The sequence below is a fragment of the Sycon ciliatum genome, chromosome 11 (assembly GCF_964019385.1).
Source record: "Sycon ciliatum chromosome 11, ocSycCili1.1, whole genome shotgun sequence".
Taxonomy (NCBI): domain Eukaryota; kingdom Metazoa; phylum Porifera; class Calcarea; order Leucosolenida; family Sycettidae; genus Sycon; species Sycon ciliatum.
Genome location: NC_088653.1, coordinates 3,888,703 through 3,909,172, shown reverse-complemented (window position 1 = coordinate 3,909,172; position 20,470 = coordinate 3,888,703). Strand labels below are relative to the sequence as shown.

Below are 20,470 nucleotides of genomic sequence, written 5' to 3'. Positions count from 1 at the left end.
CACACGCGGCGGCAGAGGACACACACACACACATATACACACAGACTCGAACTGTCAAGTGACGGGTTGGAGAACTCCGGTTAGCCATGGAGGGTTTTGCATGGCGTTTGGATTGGGGGCTAATAACGACAAAGTGTGATTTAAAAAAATGTACATATCCAACCCAATTCAACCTGCGGGCATGTTGTGTCGTACATCGGAAGGCGGATTGCTTACCTCCCTTGCGTTCTGGTGTCGCTTGTTGTACTCGGTGAGCCATAGCTTGCAATGTAGACACTGCTCTTGCTCTCCCGTCTCCCCTTACGCCGACATCTACTACGCACCAGCAGGACTGCAATGACCGCCAGGGCCCAGAGAAAGCATGTGGCAAACGAACCAACCAGCCAAAGGAGACTGGTCCTGTCCAGTGTGCTTGAGGGATCTGGAACAACCGGATGCAGAAAAGTAAATTCGGGTTTCAATTGTGGCCAAGAAAGATAAGAAAAAACCCACACATGCGATGTAGGTTACTTTGAGACGTATCTACACTTTGGGGAGTAGCATTTGGGCAGAAGCATTTTAGTACTAGCATTTGGGTAGAATTGTTTGGAGTAGGAAGGAGAGAAAGTGTTGCGACTATGAGCTGCTCGCACACGTCGAAAATCGTCAAACTATGGACTGCTGGCTGTTACTTACTGTGCATGGGGCTCAGTGTTACAACATGTTCTTACTCCTCTTCTTAATTAAGGCAAGCAGCTGTGTAGGCGGGTATACAGCACTCCATTAGGCTGCCCTGAACATGTTTTTGAATTCTCTATTCTTACGATAGCACTATCGCCAATAAGAGATAAGTTTATGAGAAGGTGGGATGCTAATGTATGTGTAGTATCCCTGTCCTGCTTGATTGTAGCTGACTACTACTAAAGCGTATATGTAGCGTATCCTCGTGTGTTAGCGCACCGAGTCTGCCTCCCTATAAATGCTGCTGCGCTTCACTGATTTCATTAATTTATAACAACAAGAAAGCCGAGCAGAAGAGCTGTTCAACCTCCAGGTGTGTACCGGAGAAAGTTCTTTTATTCCCGTAGCTATGCAGAAGACGTTACTTCAGTAATGTCGGGCGCTAGCCAGGGTTCTCACAGCTTTAATTTGGTGTTTGTTTGTGTGTTTGTGTGTTTGTGTCACGCCTGGCGCTATCCCGTATCTGTCCCGTACCGTATCGTACCATCAAACACAGCTGGCCACATACAGGTGGCCGCAATATTCAAATAGGCCTTTCAAACGCAAGATCATAACGTGAAGCAACTTGGAAGAATGAGTATGAATGCGAAGTGTAAGGGGGAATGCATGTAGGGCGATAGTGCGGGTTCGAATCCCAGGTAATACCTGAAAAAAATAGGAGAATTGAAAAATTTATAATACCCCCTTTCTTTTTTTGCCGTCATCAAGGCGGTAGACCGTGTCGTATTACTCTCAACCGTACCTGTCCCGTACCTGTCCTGTACCTGTCCCGTACCTATCCCGTACCGTTCCATACAATCAAAGACGGCTGGGCTTTCGAATACAAGATCAAACACAATAATTGAAAAGCTGACAGGATCGCTTTTCTAAATAACGTGAAGCAACTTGGAAGAATTAGTATGTCTGCGAAGTGTATCAGGGGATGCATGCAGGGCGATAGTGCGTGTTCGAATCCCAGGTTATGTCTAAAAACAAAAAGTAGAAACTTAAAAGAATTTATAACATCCCTATGCTTTTTTTGTCTAGGTCATCAAGGCAAAAAAAGCATATCATAGGGGCCTGAGCTTCCAAGCTCTCTCGTTGCCGCTTCTCTTTCTTACATACAATCCAGGTGTGTACCTGGGAAAGTTTAATTACCAGCTAATTCGTGTTTAATGTCGTGCCTCCACTCGGTTACCCACTACATATGCTTACGCATTGTCGCTGACTCAATCTGGCTAGGAACGCATCTGTGCCAAATTGTTTTCTGTCGTGCGTTGCTGATCTAGTGATGTCGTGCCCCGTCAGACGTGCTGCTCATAAACCTCCCTACCTCTCTGCTCTGACGGAGATGGTGAAACCTTTGAAGGAAAAGCGTATGAACTATGAACGTCAAGGTCAAGGTCAAGACAGTAGAGCGGTTAAGATGCGCGTTATTTCTGACGTGATGCGAAAGTTCAGCTCGCGTTATTTGGCTCGCACGTCGAAAAATCAACGCGAGTAACCTGCTGCTCACGTCAAAATTTGGAGAAATTTGGAATTTTACGCCGAATTTGACGCGAAATTGCGCGGCAAATTGGAAATAACGCGCATTTTAACCTCTCTAATATATTATGAAAACTCACCCCATGTATCTGCTGCTTCTGAGTTGCTGGTGGTGTTCGTGTTGGGAGTTGCACCTGCTGTTTCTGAGTGGCTGCTAGTGGTTGAGTATGGAGCTGCGATTTCGGGCAGGGTAGTTCGTCCCGTGTTAGAATCGGTTGTTCGCAGTGCATCTTCATCACCAGGGCTGATGCTGTTGCTGCCATCACTCTGGGAGATAATTGCTGAGTAGCTTGGGTGTGCGGGGGTGACATAACCGACTGTTTGCCCTGCACATGCACCAGTCAAACGCATACGGAAGACACACAGTGTCATCATATGAAAAACCAAAACAAAAGCATGACACGTCACTGTCGAGAGGTGATTTATATGCAACACAGTTTCCTGGTCCTTACAGTAACAGCAAGTTCACATTTTCCTCTGAGACAAAAATGCGATAAAACTCATAAAAAGGACACACTTCAGGCTCTTTACGAACATCTTGAAAGTTTTCCTTTGCCTGTATTTCACCTGACGAGAAGGCTCGAAAGTATACTTGTGAAACCAAACACTTTCAAGATGTTCGTAAAGAGCCTGAAGCGTGTCCTTTTTATGAGTATTACCAGCAAGTATAGCTACTGCTTTCAGCATACCAACATGACCATAGAGTATTCCGACTACTGTCAGACATGTTATTATAACGAGTCGCATATTTAACCCTTTGCCGGTCTAACTCAATGTATGTGAGGGGTGGTCACGCAAATACATGTACACACAAACAGCAATAACTCAAGAACCATGTGTTGTAGGTATAGGTAAACTATATATTTTCAAAATCTGTGTGCCTGAACGCGTCCAGAAAATTCAAATATGACTAGGTCGAGGCAAGGATAGGGCCCATGGTAGCCCTTCAAGTTGAGAGACAATACAATTGCGGATGAAATACACGAATATCACAGCACGAAGGGCATACCAAGTTCGTGATGGAGCTGAAGTCGTACGATAAACAATCAGGTAAGGGCTACGTCTTTACAAGAAATGTAGGCTCTCTACAATACCGCCATTGAACACCAACACCTCGCCATCGGCGATACGCCAGCAGCAGCAATTCCCATTGCACGATTTCGCAGTTTCGGTTTGGTCATCTCAGCGCTGCTCGCGTCAGATTCACTCTCGCTCAGATAAGTACTCAGGCGCGAGCTTACGCATGCCATGATTCTCGCGGCCAGGCGAATCAGCTGATCGCACCTGACGAGTCCTTGTGACAGTCGCTGTCGCCGTGTCGGCAGCAGGAAGGCTTCCTCTCTGTTTGGAGAATTTTGTTTCTTCATTCGTGGATGATATATTTTTGAACTAGCAGGACTCAACGGAGCTCTTTTTCTCAACACACTACACTGCAAAACCTCCCGGGACATCCAGCCTGGACTGGTGATGTTACTGCTCTCAGAGCGCTTGTCAAACACGGCCCCAAGAGAGGCACTCGCATTCTTGAAATGCGCGCATGGCGGATGGTCGTCTTTTCCAATTTCAACAAACTTCAGTCGATCGATACGGCAAAAATTTGTATGGTAAGCATGGTTGTTTTGCACATCGTCAGAAAGCCTTGGACCTCAGCTACGCGTAGAGCGCCATTTTAGCAGTCTCCTAGCAACAATACCCCAAAAAAATGAGGGCCAAACGTACCGATACTATAGTATCGGTACGCTTATGGTAGACCGGTAAAGGGTTAACGATTGTCCAAAATCCGTAGGTTAACGAGGTTAACAATCTTGCAGTATTCTGGCATATTCACACACAACATATTATATGAAGGAGTATGGCCTCAACGGATCGTATTATAACGAAGAAATGTCATCCGTTAAACGTTAGATTTACTTCTTCGTTATATATACATGTCTTACAGTACATCTACCGGGGTTTCTACTTGTGCATGGAGTAAGAGGCTTACGTAATGTTTGTCGTGGCTGTCCGTTGCGCTCAGCACTAGTGATGGGAGCTTGGGTTTGGAGCAGGGTAGCTGTTAGGATTCTAGAGTTAGTTGTACTCGGTGGAACTTCACTGGCAGAGCTGATGATGTTGGTGCCACGACCGGGGTAACTAGGCGTTGAGACCAACGTCGTTGCTGGCGTGACTTCCACTGTTGTTGACGCAGCGCCTGCAAGCCAGAAGAAAGATGCAACCGAGTTGCAAATGGCAAACCTAGAATTCATATTCGGATGTCAACACAATGCTGGCGTATTGCTTGACATAGCTCGCAGTGTTTTACCTGGCAGTGTGACATATGTGTGCACACAAAGTAGCCTTACAAAGCCAATTCGATATTCAACATCCTATATCGTTACCAAATTATTAGACCTGGTGTGGAGCGCCAAAGTGAAAAATAGAGGAACATAAGTTAGAGTTGGGCAAAACGGATAACGGATGACTTCCAAACTTGTGTAAACTTGGGTCGCGGATAACTTGTAAACAAATGGTCCTCTCTGTTTTAATATCGATGAAAGTGAACAAAAGTCAGCGCACTCATATCACGAGAACAAAGGGACATGTTCCATTGCTCTCGCTGTATTAGCGTGCTCACTTTACTTTGATCGATATTAGGTCTCTTGTCTCCACGCCGACCTATATCACTCAATGTTGTTTTTCGATTTTGACAGCATGTTACAAGGCGAGGACGCGTAGTGCTCCTGACTACAACCATAAACCGGTTGGCAGAGTCCCGGTCTTGCGACCAAGCAAGGCTTCTGTATATACCATCACTCAATGTTCTAGGATCAATGTCATCAGTAGAAATTGCATCGGCATGGCAATACCTTCGTGTCTACATATGCCTGTCATGGGGTGACAGCCTTCATTGTGTTGACAATCGCACCGTTTGGAACAGTTCTTGCCATAGCGTCCTTCCTGGCACGGCACGCAGATCCCGTTGTCACGCCGATAGCCTGCCACACACCTGCGAATAAGAATACCAGAAGGGAAGAGAAGAGAATGGACTCGGATGCAGAGCCAAGGATAAAAGCACTAAGGAACTACTGGCAATGCTATCGCAATGTTATCGCATGAGCTGATTGTTTAGTAACTGGTGGTGCTAAAGGACATTATAGTGGAACTTGTAGTTCCTTAGACCTTAGTCCCTTTCCTTTTCCCTTTTTCTTTTCTATAAAAAAAAGAGGAGGGCAAATATGACTGATCGGATAGGATAGTCAAGATATTCATTCTGATCTGGCTCATGGACCAGGTCGATATAAACCGCCGACCTGCTGTGTCACACAGTCGTCCACGTGGGGTCGACTTCAAGGCGACAATATCTAAGATCGTGAAAACCTCAATTGTTGCACTCTGCAGAGCTTTTTTCTAGTGAAATGTGATTTGTTAATGGAGGCAAATGCTTGTTGGTTGGAGTTACAGAAATTTCAGTTGCAAATCTCGTGGGAAACTATGGAAGCGTGACAACACTGAATTGCATGGGCCATTTGCATTCAGATAGGTAACTAGTGGTGGAGGTCGAGAAGGCGCTTTTCATCGGCGGGTAGGGAATTTGCTGAGTAGCAAGGTGGGGGCGTGACATATTCTACCAAGAAAATGAAAACTTATTTTGCGAGACATGCCCTGGGTGGTAGGCGAGGCTATTGTATCATACTGTTTTGCTTTTCTGAGTTCCTGTCCATCAGCAAATTGATCTTCCTGTCTTTCATATTGAGTCACCTCCACCATTACACTGCGACATTAGCCGACTAGACACTCCTGCACATAACCATCACCAACGCGAGGACACTTCCGTAGACGAATTTTGTATTTCGCTAATACATAGCTTATCGGTGAAGGTAGGTGTTGAATGATTATAATATATAAGACTAAACTGCTTGACTTTTACATTGGGAATTCGTTCTCACTCACCCGCACTCAAACTGGGTTGCTATACATACTGACAGTTCGTCGGGATTGGAATTGCAGTTGCAGTGAACACACACAGTTCCATTGCCATGCCGTGGGTCTTCACATGGATTGCAGACGCCGGTGGATGGATGACACCCCTCGGCACAATCACAGCTTTTGCGGCACTGTGGGCCATAGTAATTCTTCGCGCATTTCTGGTCACAGCTAATCAAAAAGGAAAAAATCGAACAGACACCATTCCTGGATCCTGAAACACATCATAGCGTTAACACAGTGAATGGTCAAATCTCTTTTTCTTTTCTTTTCTTGCCGTGGTTGGCTATCACCCCTCTCTCGCACTTTGCGTGCCAATTCGTCATGGACCACGAGTTGAGTGAAATACATAAATAAATAAATAAAAATCGCCGTGCAGGTGTTGCTTCAGGAATTCTACATGACACCCAGGCTCTGAGTCCGTGCTATGACGTTTCCAGTGTACAAGGCCGCGTATTGACGAGAATTTTCAGGGTGCATGTATATTTCAAATGGTTGTACCGGATTCTCTTCACCGGAAATCAAAGCATTTAGTACGTCACCAAATTTCCAGGGCTGGCTCTTTGTCAGGGTGAATACTCCCTAGGTGTGGATTCTAGCAATGAAGCTTCCTACATGTGCCCCACATAGCCCGTATATGCACCCCCGAAAAAATTCAGCATGCACGTAATGACCATGAATGACATGCACCGGCCATCGTATCCCTAATGCGGCCGTGCACCCTCCCTCCCCCACCATCCAAAAGGGGGACCAGCCACACCCTTACATGGGTACAAACTTACTTTATTCCCATGTATCCATCTGGACATACACAGCCGATGCGGTTATTGCATACACCTCGTGTGCAGTTGCATCTGTGCATACAGTTGTGTCCATAACGATCTCCAGTGCAATGCTCAGAGCATAAATACTTCTGCTTTAGATTCTGCCCAGCGGCGACAAGACGAAGCGCACATCCATACGGAAGAACACATGCACACTCACATTGAAATGCACACACGCGTGTCTGAGCACACAGCACCCCCCACAAAACACCCCGTCCCACAAAACAACCCCCCCCATCCACACCCCAACCTCTCCCCTCACCCTCAGACACAGGCACACCCTCCCTCTCCGCAGCCCGCAAACTCAAACACAGCCACACGCAAACACTAGTTTGTAAATGCCAAAATGGGGCAACTTGCCCCGCAACATGGTGACGGCCACCTTTGATGCATACCTCCCCTTGTGGCACGACATTCTAGATGCCAAGAACGAAAGTTACTGACCTGGTCGTGACCCTTCGGCGGGGGGACATTCAACCCGGGTGGGCAGAGGCAGGGCATGTCCGCCGGTACCCCGGGTATCTCCAACATGCAGGACACGTGACCGGAGCATATCTCCGAGCAGTCGGACTTGCACTCTGACAGCTTGGCGTAATGCTGATAGGCCACGTCACAGGGCTTTTCACATCTACACAGGGCAACAACAGACAGAGATAGGCTTTTCACATCTACACAGGGCAACAACAGACGGAGATAGGCTTTTCACATCTACACAGGGCAACAACAGACGGAGATACTCGCTATTTTGGCTGATGCATGTTTTTATTGAAAGAAAAGAAAAAGCACCCAGGAACTACATGTTTCGATAATTATAATGTCCACTAACACCACCAGTTACTAAATAATCAGCCCATGCGATAACATTGCACGCCACTGACCGTTTAGTAGCTGGTGCTGTTAGTGGACATTGGAGCATAACATGAAGTTCATTGGTCCTTTTGCTCTTCTTTCTATAATTAATCCTTCGTTATTATTATAATTTGAAACTCGGATGTTGAGCCATAAATAAATGTAGAAGGGAAAAGGACATATGGATACGAGTTAACAGTAACTCTCCATCACTACCGTACACGCCAGTGCGAGTCCATCCCTCCAGGAGCTCTTCGTACGCTGCACGGATCGTAGGACGCGCCTGGATCTCGCCCTGGGGCTCCGTCTACCAGCTACGCGAACCCGCGCCGGACGATCTCGCCCTGCCTCCCGAGGTAGTGCCCTTTGGAACGTCCTACCGGATGCAGTCAGAGTACTGTCGTCTCTCAGCAGCTTCAAAGCTGCCGTCGTACCGTATACCCTCCGATCTTCCTGATGTTATGATTAGAAACTTGCCCTGAGACAGCTTCCTGTCTGTGATTGATTTTCACTGTTTACCATTTTTATTATTAGCCATGGCGACCCCCGTAAGTCCGTAACTGGCAGGGCAGGGTTGGGCCTTTTATCCTCCCGATGTTAGTAGCAAGTACTCTCGTTAGCAGTAACTGTTAGTACTTTGTTTGTTTGTTTTTTATTTTATTTCTATTTTTTTTCTTTCTTTTTTTCTCTATTTATTCTCTTTACCAGGCGTGGGCCATCCCCTGGACAAACAAAATGGGTGCCTTATTATTATTTTTCTGTTTCTGTTTTAATGACAGTCCACTGCACGCCTGAAAAAAGTACTTAGTTTATCAGGTGGGTTACAGAACTGTCGACTTATCGTTCGCTGGCTTACTTGTAGTTTGATAATGCTTCACTCTTCATTGAGATATCTACCATTCTCTCTTTTTCTCCTTATTTTCTCCCCAACCCTCCTTCCCTGTAACATAATAACATATTCGCTGCCTTGTCATTGAGCATTTGTGCTCGTTTGGACTTGCGAATTCAAATAAAGTATACAAACAAACAAACAAACTGTAACATCTTAACATCTTAACCTGTATCCATATGTCCTTTTCTCTTCTACATTATTATAATATTATTATTTTTTATTTTTACAAAGACCACTTAAAAGCCAAACATGAGATGCAGCTAGGGAAGCATGTATAACTTCAATCATGGCAGTGGTGGTGAGGTTTGGGGAGTTTCGCCGAACTGGTGTCTCGACTTCATGGCCACCTTGAGGCACGCATGCGAAGTAAGAGGGTGCAACCCAAGCAAGCAGCATGTGATATTTTGATTCTGAATAATCTCTTGCCAGCCGGTTACATGAATGTCCTAGGATTCTTCATTTCTCTCTCTATCCTGTGCATCTTTCTAATAGGGGTGAAACGGTTCCATGTTTTTCACGTTCGGGTACCCGAATGCCAGCACTGTTTCCCACGGTTCGGGTATCGGTTCCATGCACTCTTTTCTCCAGACCGACAAAATGCATTCGCGACAATTATTTTTTAGAAAAAACCATTTTTACGAGCAAGAATGAGACATCGGAGAGTCCAAGTGCGAAGAAGATAATGACCAGAGAACTCTTTGGAAGAGTGGGGATCGTAAGGTAATACATTTAAAATCTTGAGTAGACGACGTGTACAAGTATTTGTACAAGAACGAGATTTTTCGAGTTTCGGTTCGAAATTTGACGAAGCGGGTACCCAATTCTTTTCAGCTGGAGGTTCCAAAACCGGTTCCTTACCCGAACCGTTTCACCCCTACTTTCTAATATTTTACCAGTAGTCCATTCGTGATTATTTTCTTGCTATTCGATAGTGCTTAAATTAGAAAGGGGGTGTCGGGAAAGTGTGAACTTACGCTTCGCCTGCCCAGCCAAATTGACAGTCGCAGAGTCCACTTGGAATGCTGCATATCCCTCTGCCATTGCATGAGTCATTCAGGCCGCATCGAGTTTTGAGCCCGCAATGAAGGCCCCCTGTTCCTGGAGGACAAGCTGAAATGCATATACACACAAATACGCACACACACACACACACACACACACACACACACACACACACACACACACACACACACACACACACGCACACACACACACACACACACACACACATGCATGCACTCACGAATGCACAATATGCACATAAACACACACCTAAATGCCCATGCATAAACACGCCAAATGCACAGGCACGTGTGCACACAAGCACATGCACACACTTGCACACACACTCGCGCACACACTCACACACAAGTACATGTACCCACACACAATCACATGCATGCACCCTCCCCACAGTTGTTTGCTAGTCACTGTACAAACAGACCGCACACACTTACACCAACCATTTTTTGTGCCATTATGTGCAACATCACAGGTCTATCGCTACACTAACGTAATTATATCACACGTATTTCACACTGCGCCCAGCCATCTCTAGCCATGTTCCCTGTTGATACTTGGGCATCTATCATGTTGGAACTTTGCTGCGCATACTGTAAAACCAGGAATTTTAGCTTCGGTGTAATATTTTCGGTATTTCCCAAAATCAACTGTTCGGTAGCGCAAAAATGTCGGTAAACCAGTTTTCCAGGTACAAAAATGCCTTTTGCGCCTTGCGCAGCAGGGCATTGTTGAATTTTCGGTAAAATAACCAGTACCGAAGATACCGGAAATACAACTCCATCGAAAATTTCTGGTTTTACAGTAATACAAGTGGAGCAAGAGATCATCATTTGGCCCGATATCTGAGACTTTCGACCTTCGGGGCTACGCGGGTTTTTTGAGAAAACACTAAAAACAAATTTGTTCGCAAAAAAATCGATTCCGTCAAAGCGAAGTGCAGAGACGACAATGGCGGAAGAAAATTGAAGGCGATTCTTGTGTCAGTTGGTTATTGGGCTCACGGAGCACAGCAGCCGCGATCCCATGGACGGTGATGCATCGTTCTTTGTGGATATCCGGTCAAGCGGCGACAGCGCTTCTAGTTCTGAGAGAGCATGTCAGGCGAATCGATCGCAAGTGACAAGCGGTACTTACCTGTCGGGGGCGACGATGATGAGGACTTGGCCTGGATGAGTATGATCAAGGCCAACCACAGTCTGCCTCAGCGATAGCTGCTACAGCTCCAGGCAAGGACAACCAGGTGGATTCCTGAGGGTACGCCGCTTGCAAGGTCGCTGGCCGGCCTTGCGCGGGTGGCAGAACTGTTTCCTGAGTGTCCCGCCAGACCTGCTAAAACAGCACGAAATGATGCGAGTTTTCTTTGCGACGATGAACCTAAAATGTTTTGGATGGCAAGCTCGATACTCGAGCTAATAATGGCGAATCAGACAATCACGGAGCACGTGAGGCTGGGCAATCTCGAGTAACATTCTGTTACTTTTGAGTTGGTGGTGTGAAACGCTTGTCAGGCTGTGTTACTGATGTTTGGAAATGGTCAGTCTCCACAAAGTGCAACAAGGCGAATCTGGACGCATTTGCTCTGTTTGACTCCTTCACAATAAGTATGTGAATGCTGTTACATGTATCATGGTGTTCCGTCAAAATCTGTTGCAGACTATCCTGTCAAGCATATCCATCACCAGGAGAACAGATAAATCACCTCTCCTTCTAATGCTGCTATTGCTGCTGTTGCAACTACGCAACCTCAATAAAGTCACGGAATGCTGGAAATAAAGTACCTGAACAGTCAAAACACTTTACTATAGTAGTTGGCTATTGATATTACATGGAAACAATTTTTGGTGGCTCCAAACCTACTGATCTTTCAAAATTGTAAAAAAAAAGAACAATTCATTAACATGCCTCCTGACTGTAAAATGCATTTCTACATGGTCAATATTGGTCTGATGGCCGTAAAACGAAGTCACAATACTCTACAAAGGCTAGACATCAATTTGCAATAAAAAAATCAATTTCACCAAAACAGCCCCGAAGGTCGATTTTCTCAGATATTGGGCCATTTTACAACTGCACTGTAGTGAAGTGCAGGGTTTGGGAGATCATGACCACCGACGCTCTATCTAGATTGCACACAGTCTGCAATGAGCTGGATTCAATACCGTAAGTAAAAGTAAATTATCGTGTCCGTTCCCGAAGGGAACTCACGACGGCCGCTAACACCCGGCAAACCCTAGCGGCAGATGCAGCGCCTAACGGCGGGGGTGAGGGGGTAAGCCTCACAGCCTCACATTCAATACAATGGTTTGACATAATTATATCAGCTGACCATACAGGGCAGCCATGTTGGTCCCAGCTCCAAGCAAACTCAGCATTTATGGAGCGCATGGTGTTGGCCATGTCGGGTCTAGTATTCTCATGAAATGACAAGCTCTACAAAATCGAAATCGACACAACAAATATATGCCCAGGATCATGGTGGAATTTTTTGTTTTTTTATTTATTTTTGTTTTTGCATGTGTATGTTTTTTGTTCACTTGTGCACAACCATGATAACCAGAAAAATAATAATATGTAGCGCAAAATAAAGGATCATGGTGGAATCGAGGTACTTTTCCCCGCGATAATAGAAAGCAGAGGGTGTGTACGTCATGTATTTCTTCTTTATATTTGTCTAACTCTTTTAGTAAGAGTCAATAACCCCACGAGTGTGCAACTCTGAACATGGGGATCCGGGCGGCGGAATTCCAACATTACGTCAAAAATGTAAAATGTAAAATGTAAAATGATGTACATGTTCGTTGCGCTTGTACTGCTCGCTGGTTCCAAGCGCCACGGAATGCGGAGTTTCGTACAGCTGTGCCTGAGCGGACTGACGTAATGTTGGAATTCCGCTGCGCAGTGGGCCTACAGCAGCCAGTCCCCAGTTGCATACTCTTGGTGTTATGGACTGCTGCTTTTTACCAAGAGTACATAAACAAGAGTGTGCAACTGCGCACATCAGATCTGAAATAGCGCAGTTCATGCACTACGTCACCCTGATGAGGTCAGCTGATCAGCCAAGCCGCGATTTGCGATCAGCTCAAATTTTCATGTGTCATAGCCCGGAAATCAGCCAAGTTTGCTTGATTTTGGACGTCCAGTTTCAGGATTTCGGTGTTTTGTGTGACTGTGTACGCTGCGTACATCCACCGACAAGTAAGGTCACCAGGCTTTCCGTATCAAAAACAGAAATCACGACAAACTCAGTCACCTGCACCACCGCGACTGGACGCAATTTTTCACAGTACCTGTGGCTTACCATGCCGTCAGAAATGACGTACTGCACGAATTACGCTCCCACAGGAACCATCCCGAGTTGCACACTCTGGTTTATGTACTCTTGCTTTTACCGATAGACGCGTAAGCCCCATGTGTGATCTCACCCATCCGGTACATGCAGGCTGTTATTATTATTATTATTACAAATATATGAGTTTTCCAAGAGCCTGAGCCTTCCGATTTGGAAGGTTTTTGGTTTGCCCCTCATAGAGGTGTTGTAGCTACGTGTCGTTCAATGCCTCAGTTCTCCTTGTCAGGTTTGTACTATGTTGCCGCACTCGCTTACTACATGTGATCTAGCTACCTTGGTAGACAGTGAGTCACAACTCGTGACATTGTCTAACCTTCCTTGTATCCATGATTACATTGGCTCGAGTTCAATTTTACAGATATGTGACTCTGGTCCACTGGCATTTTTCTTGTCTGGCTCCACAGGCTCACACGTCCGCAAACAAGTACTTCAAATACTTACGAATACAGTAGCCGGGGTTGTCATCGCTCGCTATGTATCCCGGAGCACAGAGGCACACACCACTGTCGTGATTCACGTCACCTACACATTCTTCGCAGTAGTGTGGGAATGGACCTGAGCAATCAAGGTTTGCAAATCAAAACCGTACAAAAACCGGTTGCAGTACCCTGTTTGTATTCATTAGTGTTGGACGAAACGGATAACTTGTGAACGCAATAATAACTATGGTCCTCTCACTTTTAATTTTAGTCTTTGGCTCTCCAACCGATTGTAATAGTCAAAACGGTGGTGGATTTTTCCTAAATGAGGCAGTTCGCTTGCACATATTCGTAGACTTTCGAGACTGACAAGAGTCACGTCCTATGTATGTGATTCCACGAACAGGAGGCAGTTAAAATGGCAATCATGCAATGCAACGAAGGTGCTGTAAAACCAAGCTTTTGTGGAAGATTGTTATCTACCACCACACCACAGTGTTGCGCTCTCCGGGCGACCTCATGTTGCCACAGCACACCATCTGCAAAACAACACTTCACTTGGTGCTCTGCTCCTTCAAACAGCAGCTGTAGTGGTCATCTGGATGCAGTCAGTGAAGGTTGATTATGTAGAATGGCTAACACAATGATAGTGTACTTCACCCTTTCATTGCAAAAAGAGACACATATTGGCGCATCTTAGTTGCGAAGTTTAGGGTCAAGCAGAATAAATACTTTTACACAGTACTCTGGGAATAATACGAAGCGTGTTATTGATACAGTTCTGTCGGGTGCCGAAGAACGGACCGCTGAAGAATGGACCGTTGAAGAACGGACCGCTGAAAAACGGACCGCCGAAGAACGGCCAGGCTTGAATTTCACCAAATTTTAAGAACGGTGTACGCTGGGTTTTTTTCACAGATAAGAATGGAAACCGCAATGTACGCTATAATGTACACTCAGACGTATAACTTGGTATACATGTACATGTAAGACTGCACCATCAATTAAGAATGAAACTGCTGTGTTCGCTAAAAACAAGAACGGGCTAGACTAGAACCCTGACCCTCCATTCTTTGCCGCCCAACAGTACTGTAGGTACATAAAATGATAGTCAGGTGAGACTTCGGTAGATTGCACAGCACAGCAAGTAGCAACGCGAGAGACCCCTGGGGCATTCACTCCCTCCACTCACTCACGACACAGCACCTCACTGTCGTCTCGTCACCGCCATTCTTTAGTTTCCATGACAATGTCGAAGCAAGAAAGTGACAAACACACCTGATCTCTTTCGAGCGGCCAATTGGGCATTCGCTCTTGACACTGCGCCATGGTTTTGTGGAAGACTGGAATTAATATCATGTCATACAATAACGAAATATCTTTCGAGAGGCCGATGGGGCATTCGCTGTTGGTTTTGTGGAAGATTCGAATTATTATCATGTCATACAATAACGAATAGCTTGGAACTTACGTTCATTCGGGAAACATTGCTGATGCCCAAGGGAAATATACAGTGGCTTTGTTTGGTTTGCTAAACAAGACAACAGAATAAAGATTAGTAGCAATGTTATTTCTTCTGAAGAATTCAAACCATTTGCAATGCACCGTTCAGCATGGAACAAGATAATTCGCAAACCGTAATTTTGTAACTTTCGTAACTGCATTTCCTTCAGCCAAGTAGCATGATGTTTAGAATACTTATTTTGTCGAGAAATTGAAAGCAGCGTGGCGACAACAAGCTAGTCAAGCTATAATGAGTATAACGGATACAGACGTAACCACTCACAACAAAACGAGAGTTGATGAATTTTAGGCGAGACGAAAATTGAATTGAGATTCCGGGGCAGGACCCATGTAAAATTGGTGCGGAAATTTTGCCATCAAATGTTGGAGCGGCCGACAAATTTGTTTTATAACTTGACAGTGTACACCTGCAGCAGCGTTAAAACCTGGAATTGCAATGGAGCCAACATGAATTTTAGCCCTCGGAGACTGACCAAAATTGAAGTAAGTCAAAATGTTAAACTTCCAGTATATCCTCGCCACGCTCTTCGAGCAATAGTCTTTGGACTTGCAACTTTAAGAAGAAGTTTATGAACATTCGAATTTTCGGGCAAAAGAGTGATAATTTTCGTTCATATGTGGGAAAGTTCAGTAGGGGTAGGTTGCACTTTTTGAAGCTCCCGTAAATCTTTCTTGGTAGAGCCCAGCCGGCATCAGGCCGGACTGGAGGTAGTTTCCGTAGGGTAGCAGTAAGTGTTTTTAGTACTGCTCGTAGAAATTGGTGACCTCCGCCATGCCTGGGGCCACCACGAGAACAAACACTCGCGCGACTGCCCTGAGTGATGAAGAGCTGAGGCTGATGGTGTTGTTGCCGGGCATTGAGGTATCTGTAGTAGAAATCCTGAAAACATTGGCCGCATTTGTCTCGGAATCGGCTGATCGGGAGACGCGCCTAAACAAACGGGTTGACGAGCTGTCAAGGCAGCTCAAAGATGTGAATGAAGAGTTAGTGTCTCTCCGAGAATCCGCCATTGCCTTGCGAAAAGCTACCCCAAGGCCAGTTCAAACACAGCAGGGTACGGGTGCGGATCAACCTTCGCGTAGGCGTACCAAAGCAGGCAGTGCGGGTACAGCTAGTACAGGTACTCGAAAGCATGACTCCACAATGTCCCGTAGCGTCCCCAGCAACATTTCCCGTAGCGGTGACGAGTGTGAAGAGGATGGCAGCGTCCCCTGCAACATCTCCCGTAGCAGTGACGAGTGTGAAGGGGATGGCGACCAAGATGCCATCCCCACCAAGTCCCAGACAGATGTGACAGAATCCAAGCCAATCTTCCATGTTATTGAGGATGACTCATGGAAGCTTGTCTCCTCAGAACGACCCAAAAACAAGCGTGCTGTGGTGTATGTGGGCAATATCGCCACAGATAGCACTGACAGCCACTTCAGGCAATTTATCAAAACCAGGAGTGAGTTTCTGGGCGCCTCCATTCCTGTCCACACCTGCAGTGTATGGCTGTCAGAAAGTGGGCGTGCTTCCGCAAGAGTGACCATCGATGCCACTTACTCTCCACAGTGACAGCGCCCAACTTCTGGCCAAGGCCCGTATACTGCAGGCCATGGAGGTTCTTAGAAACCAGCTCTGAGGGCAGCACCAGCAGTCGCAGCCACAGCAGCAGAAACAGCACCTCTGCCAGTGTTCTGACTAAACAGCAACAGCAACAACAGCAGCCGGGTTCGACGTCCTCCTCCTCCCCGCCGCCACCACCACCGCCGCCACCACCACCTGCAGACTTCATCTCCACTCCACTACACAGTGGCCAAAAACGGAGAAACTCCCACCTCTCCCCACCAGAGGCTGGAGACCTGAAGAGATCAAACGGATCTGCGCCACAACATGACCAGCATGATGCGCAGCCACCCCAGCAGGATGCCCAGTCCTCTCATGCCCAATGATGGATTCCAGACCTCTGCGACTGCTAGTGACTAATGCATTCAGCCTGAGCAACAAGATAGGTGCCCTGCAGCATGCAATCCTGCAGTATAATGTAGACGTGGCAATAGTAACAGAAACGAAGCTCTGCTCAGATAATTCCTCCCATGAGTTGACCATCCCAGGATACTCACCCCCAATAAGGAAGGATCGAGATGCCCATGGTGGCGGTGTGGCAGTGTGGGCTAGGAGTGAACTATCCATTACCCACCACGACGATATAGATTGCCGTGATCACGAGCTCTTATGGATTTCCCTGGCAATGCACTCCGGGAGAAAGACTGTTCTGGGTGCGCTCTACCGGCCTGGCTCTTGTGCAGAGACAGACACCAGCCTGATGGACTACCTAGACAACACTTTGGATGATGTCCGCCGTCTTGGCAGCAATGTGATAATTGCAGGGGACTTCAACGTGCATAATTCAGCCTGGCTACAGAGTAGCAAGACTACCCGAGCCGGTGAATGCCTGGAAGAAGTCTGCGCAGCACATCATCTTGTCCAGCATGTCACCCAGCCAACCCGCGGCAACAATACTCTCGATCTTATCATCTCCGATTTCCCACACCCCGTATGCACCACAGCCTATGCACCACTTGGACGATCTGATCATGCCGTTATCATTGCCGAGTTTCTCCAACAGCATCCACGACGCGAAGATCCTGCTGTTCGACAGGTTTGGAAATACGCCCTTGCTGACTGGCACCGCCTGAGAGCCTAGCTCCGCAACATAGACTGGCCCGCCAAGATCCATGGGTGTGCGGAGCAGTCCTGTCAGCGCGTAACTGATGTCATCATGCATCGAATGAAACAGTTCATACCATCCAAAGAGCTTGTGGTGCACCAATCCAACCCTGTATGGTGGACACCAGACTGTTCTAACGCCAATCATGCCAAGGAGCGGGCATGGAAGCTGTGGCGACGCAATCCCCGCAACGATAACCACAAGGTCCAGTACATCACAACTGTAAACCACGAAGTGGAAGCGTGTCATGCAGCGCGATTAGCACATCAACGTAGAATTCGCAACAAGCTTACTGCATGTTCCCTCCGGGACAAAGAGTGGTGGTCAACCATCAAGAGCGCAGCAGGCAAGGGACGTTGCTCTGACATTCCCCTGCTGACCAACCCTGCAGGACAAGAGTTCCACTCTTCTCGTGAGAAAGCCGAGTGCTTTGCAGCGCATTTTGCGAACAAGTGTAGCCTTGGCAATAACGACCTCTGTGCTGCTGACCTGCCTGACCTGCAACGACCTGCCTATGCCACGCTAAAGCACATTCACTTCCGTGCAGCAACGGTCAAACGGCACTTGGCAAACTTGGCTGTATCAAAAGCAACTGGACCGGATGGCATCTCTGCTCGTGTGCTCAAGATGTGCTCATCTGACCTTGCAGACCCACTGGCAAAGCTCTTCGCCCTCTGCTTCTTAGCCGGTGTGCAACCTGGGGCATGGAAACTTGCCCATATAGTCCCAGTCCACAAACGGTCCTCCAGATCTTTGGCATCGAACTACCGACCAATATCACTGCTAACGATCATGTCGAAAGTCATGGAGGGCATTGTAAACACGCAACTGGTTAACTACCTAGAGAAGCATGAGGTGTTGCCAAACAGCCAGTTTGGATTCCGACGTGGTAGAGGAACCGCAGATATCTTAACGGCTCTCCAACATGAATGGGTCCACACCATAAGTACTGGTGGTTGTGTCCAGGTCCTCGCCGTGGATATTGCTGGTGCGTTTGACCGGGTATCGCACACAGGAGTGCTGTACAAAGCAAAGCAGGCCGGCGTCGACGGACGCCTGCTTGTATGGCTACAGGACTACCTCACCAACTGAAACATCCGCGTTGTGGTTGGAGGCCAGACGTCAGATGCTCAACCCATCCAGGCTGGTGTCCCCCAAGGCAGCATCCTAGGACCCAGCCTCTTCCTTCTATACACCTGTGACATTGAACAATGTTTAACTCCAGGGACGCAGCTGAGCAGCTTTGCAGACGACACCACACTCTACAGCTTAGTACAGCCAACTGACGATCTCCAACAGTCCACCGCCTCCCTCCAAGGGTCCCTCAACAGTCTTGAGGAGTGGGGCCGCAAGTGGCGTATCTGTTTTGAGCCAGCCAAGACACAGCGCATGACTCTACATCGCAAGCACGTTCCCCCCTGCACTCCACCAGTCACCTTTGGAGGTGAAGCACTCCAGGAGACAGATACCCTGAAGCTGCTGGGTGTCATGCTCGACCCTACTCTCTCCTACAGAGCGCACACTCGCAGTGTTGCACTGCGCGCCTCCCAAAGGCTGGGTTTCCTACGAAAGGCAGCACCCATCCTGGACGACCATGGTCGAGTGACGGTCTACAAGGGATTCGTGCGACCCCTACTTGAATATGCCCCACTGGCCTGGTCGAGCGCAGCCGCAACTAACATGGCCCAGCTGGACAAGGTTCAGCATCGTGCCCTGCATTTCCTGGGACCTGGAACCATCCTCCAAAGTCTTCAGCTTCGTCGGATGGTGGCAGCCCTGTCATACTTGTTCAAGCTGCACTACATTCCAGGGCCTCCCCAGGTAAAGGCCATGCTGACACCAACCAAGCCCCCTGCCGTAGCTAGCATGTGCACACGGCAAAAACGTCAGACGCACCATGCCTTTCAGTTGAAGTGGACACCCCCTCGCACAGCCCCTGACTACCTCCTGCGATCCTTTCCCTTCTTCACCATCACACCCTGGAACAACCTGCCTGCGGACCTCCTGCTTCACGAGCCTCATTCAAGACGCCTCCAAACCTTCAAGGTCAACGTATGTAAGGATCTAATCCGAAAGAGATGGCTGTGGTCCACACAGTACCTGTGACGATGATATTGAGATTTGAGACCCATTTAGTATTTACCCCTCTACTACTACTTGCTTGTTATGATTATTGTTCTCTCTCTTCATTTTCCCTTCTGGTTTAGTCATTACACGTATTTATGTTATTTGGTGCAATACTAGCGCCCCTTTCTCGCACCAAATTATTATTTTTGCTACCTGACCATGCAACCCCCCCTTTTTTTCGATGCCAGGTTGCAACGCTAACGCCGAGACCCCTGGTCGGTCGAGTTGCTCCCTGTACATCGGCACGTCGTCCCTACATCCCCTGTGTCTTGTCTTGTGTTTGTCTCCACATGTCTCTTTGTAGGGCTGTGTTCCCAATAAAAAAAAATAAAAAAATGTAGATAAGAAAACGACATATGGAAACGAGTTAAGAGTAACTAATATATGTCCTTTTTCTTTTCTACATTTATTATTGGCTGAATACCCGAGTATCAATATGTAGTCCCTATTATAGAGGGGTGGATAAATTCACACACAGACACTAGTACATATATCGGTGCACTGGAAACCAGGAGACCCGTCTCGATCGAGAAGAGTTCATA

General features: G+C 47.1%; 1 protein-coding gene across 1 annotated transcript in view; it reads right to left on the bottom strand.

The window, feature by feature from the left end:
• LOC135827001 (protein eyes shut-like) overlaps positions 1-15,092 on the bottom strand; it is a 24,174-nt gene extending 9,082 nt beyond the window's left edge. The window contains exons 1-10 of the mRNA XM_065339523.1: positions 15,035-15,092; positions 13,586-13,699; positions 9,747-9,882; positions 7,476-7,659; positions 6,990-7,132; positions 6,175-6,378; positions 5,091-5,230; positions 4,229-4,435; positions 2,325-2,570; positions 217-421 (exon numbers count right to left, since the gene is read on the bottom strand). Of these exons, the coding sequence (XP_065195595.1) occupies positions 217-421; positions 2,325-2,570; positions 4,229-4,435; positions 5,091-5,230; positions 6,175-6,378; positions 6,990-7,132; positions 7,476-7,562 (1,232 nt within the window). The 5' untranslated portion in view covers positions 7,563-7,659; positions 9,747-9,882; positions 13,586-13,699; positions 15,035-15,092. The remainder of the gene's footprint in view (positions 1-216; positions 422-2,324; positions 2,571-4,228; positions 4,436-5,090; positions 5,231-6,174; positions 6,379-6,989; positions 7,133-7,475; positions 7,660-9,746; positions 9,883-13,585; positions 13,700-15,034) is intronic.
• Positions 15,093-20,470: the final 5,378 nt, after the last annotated feature.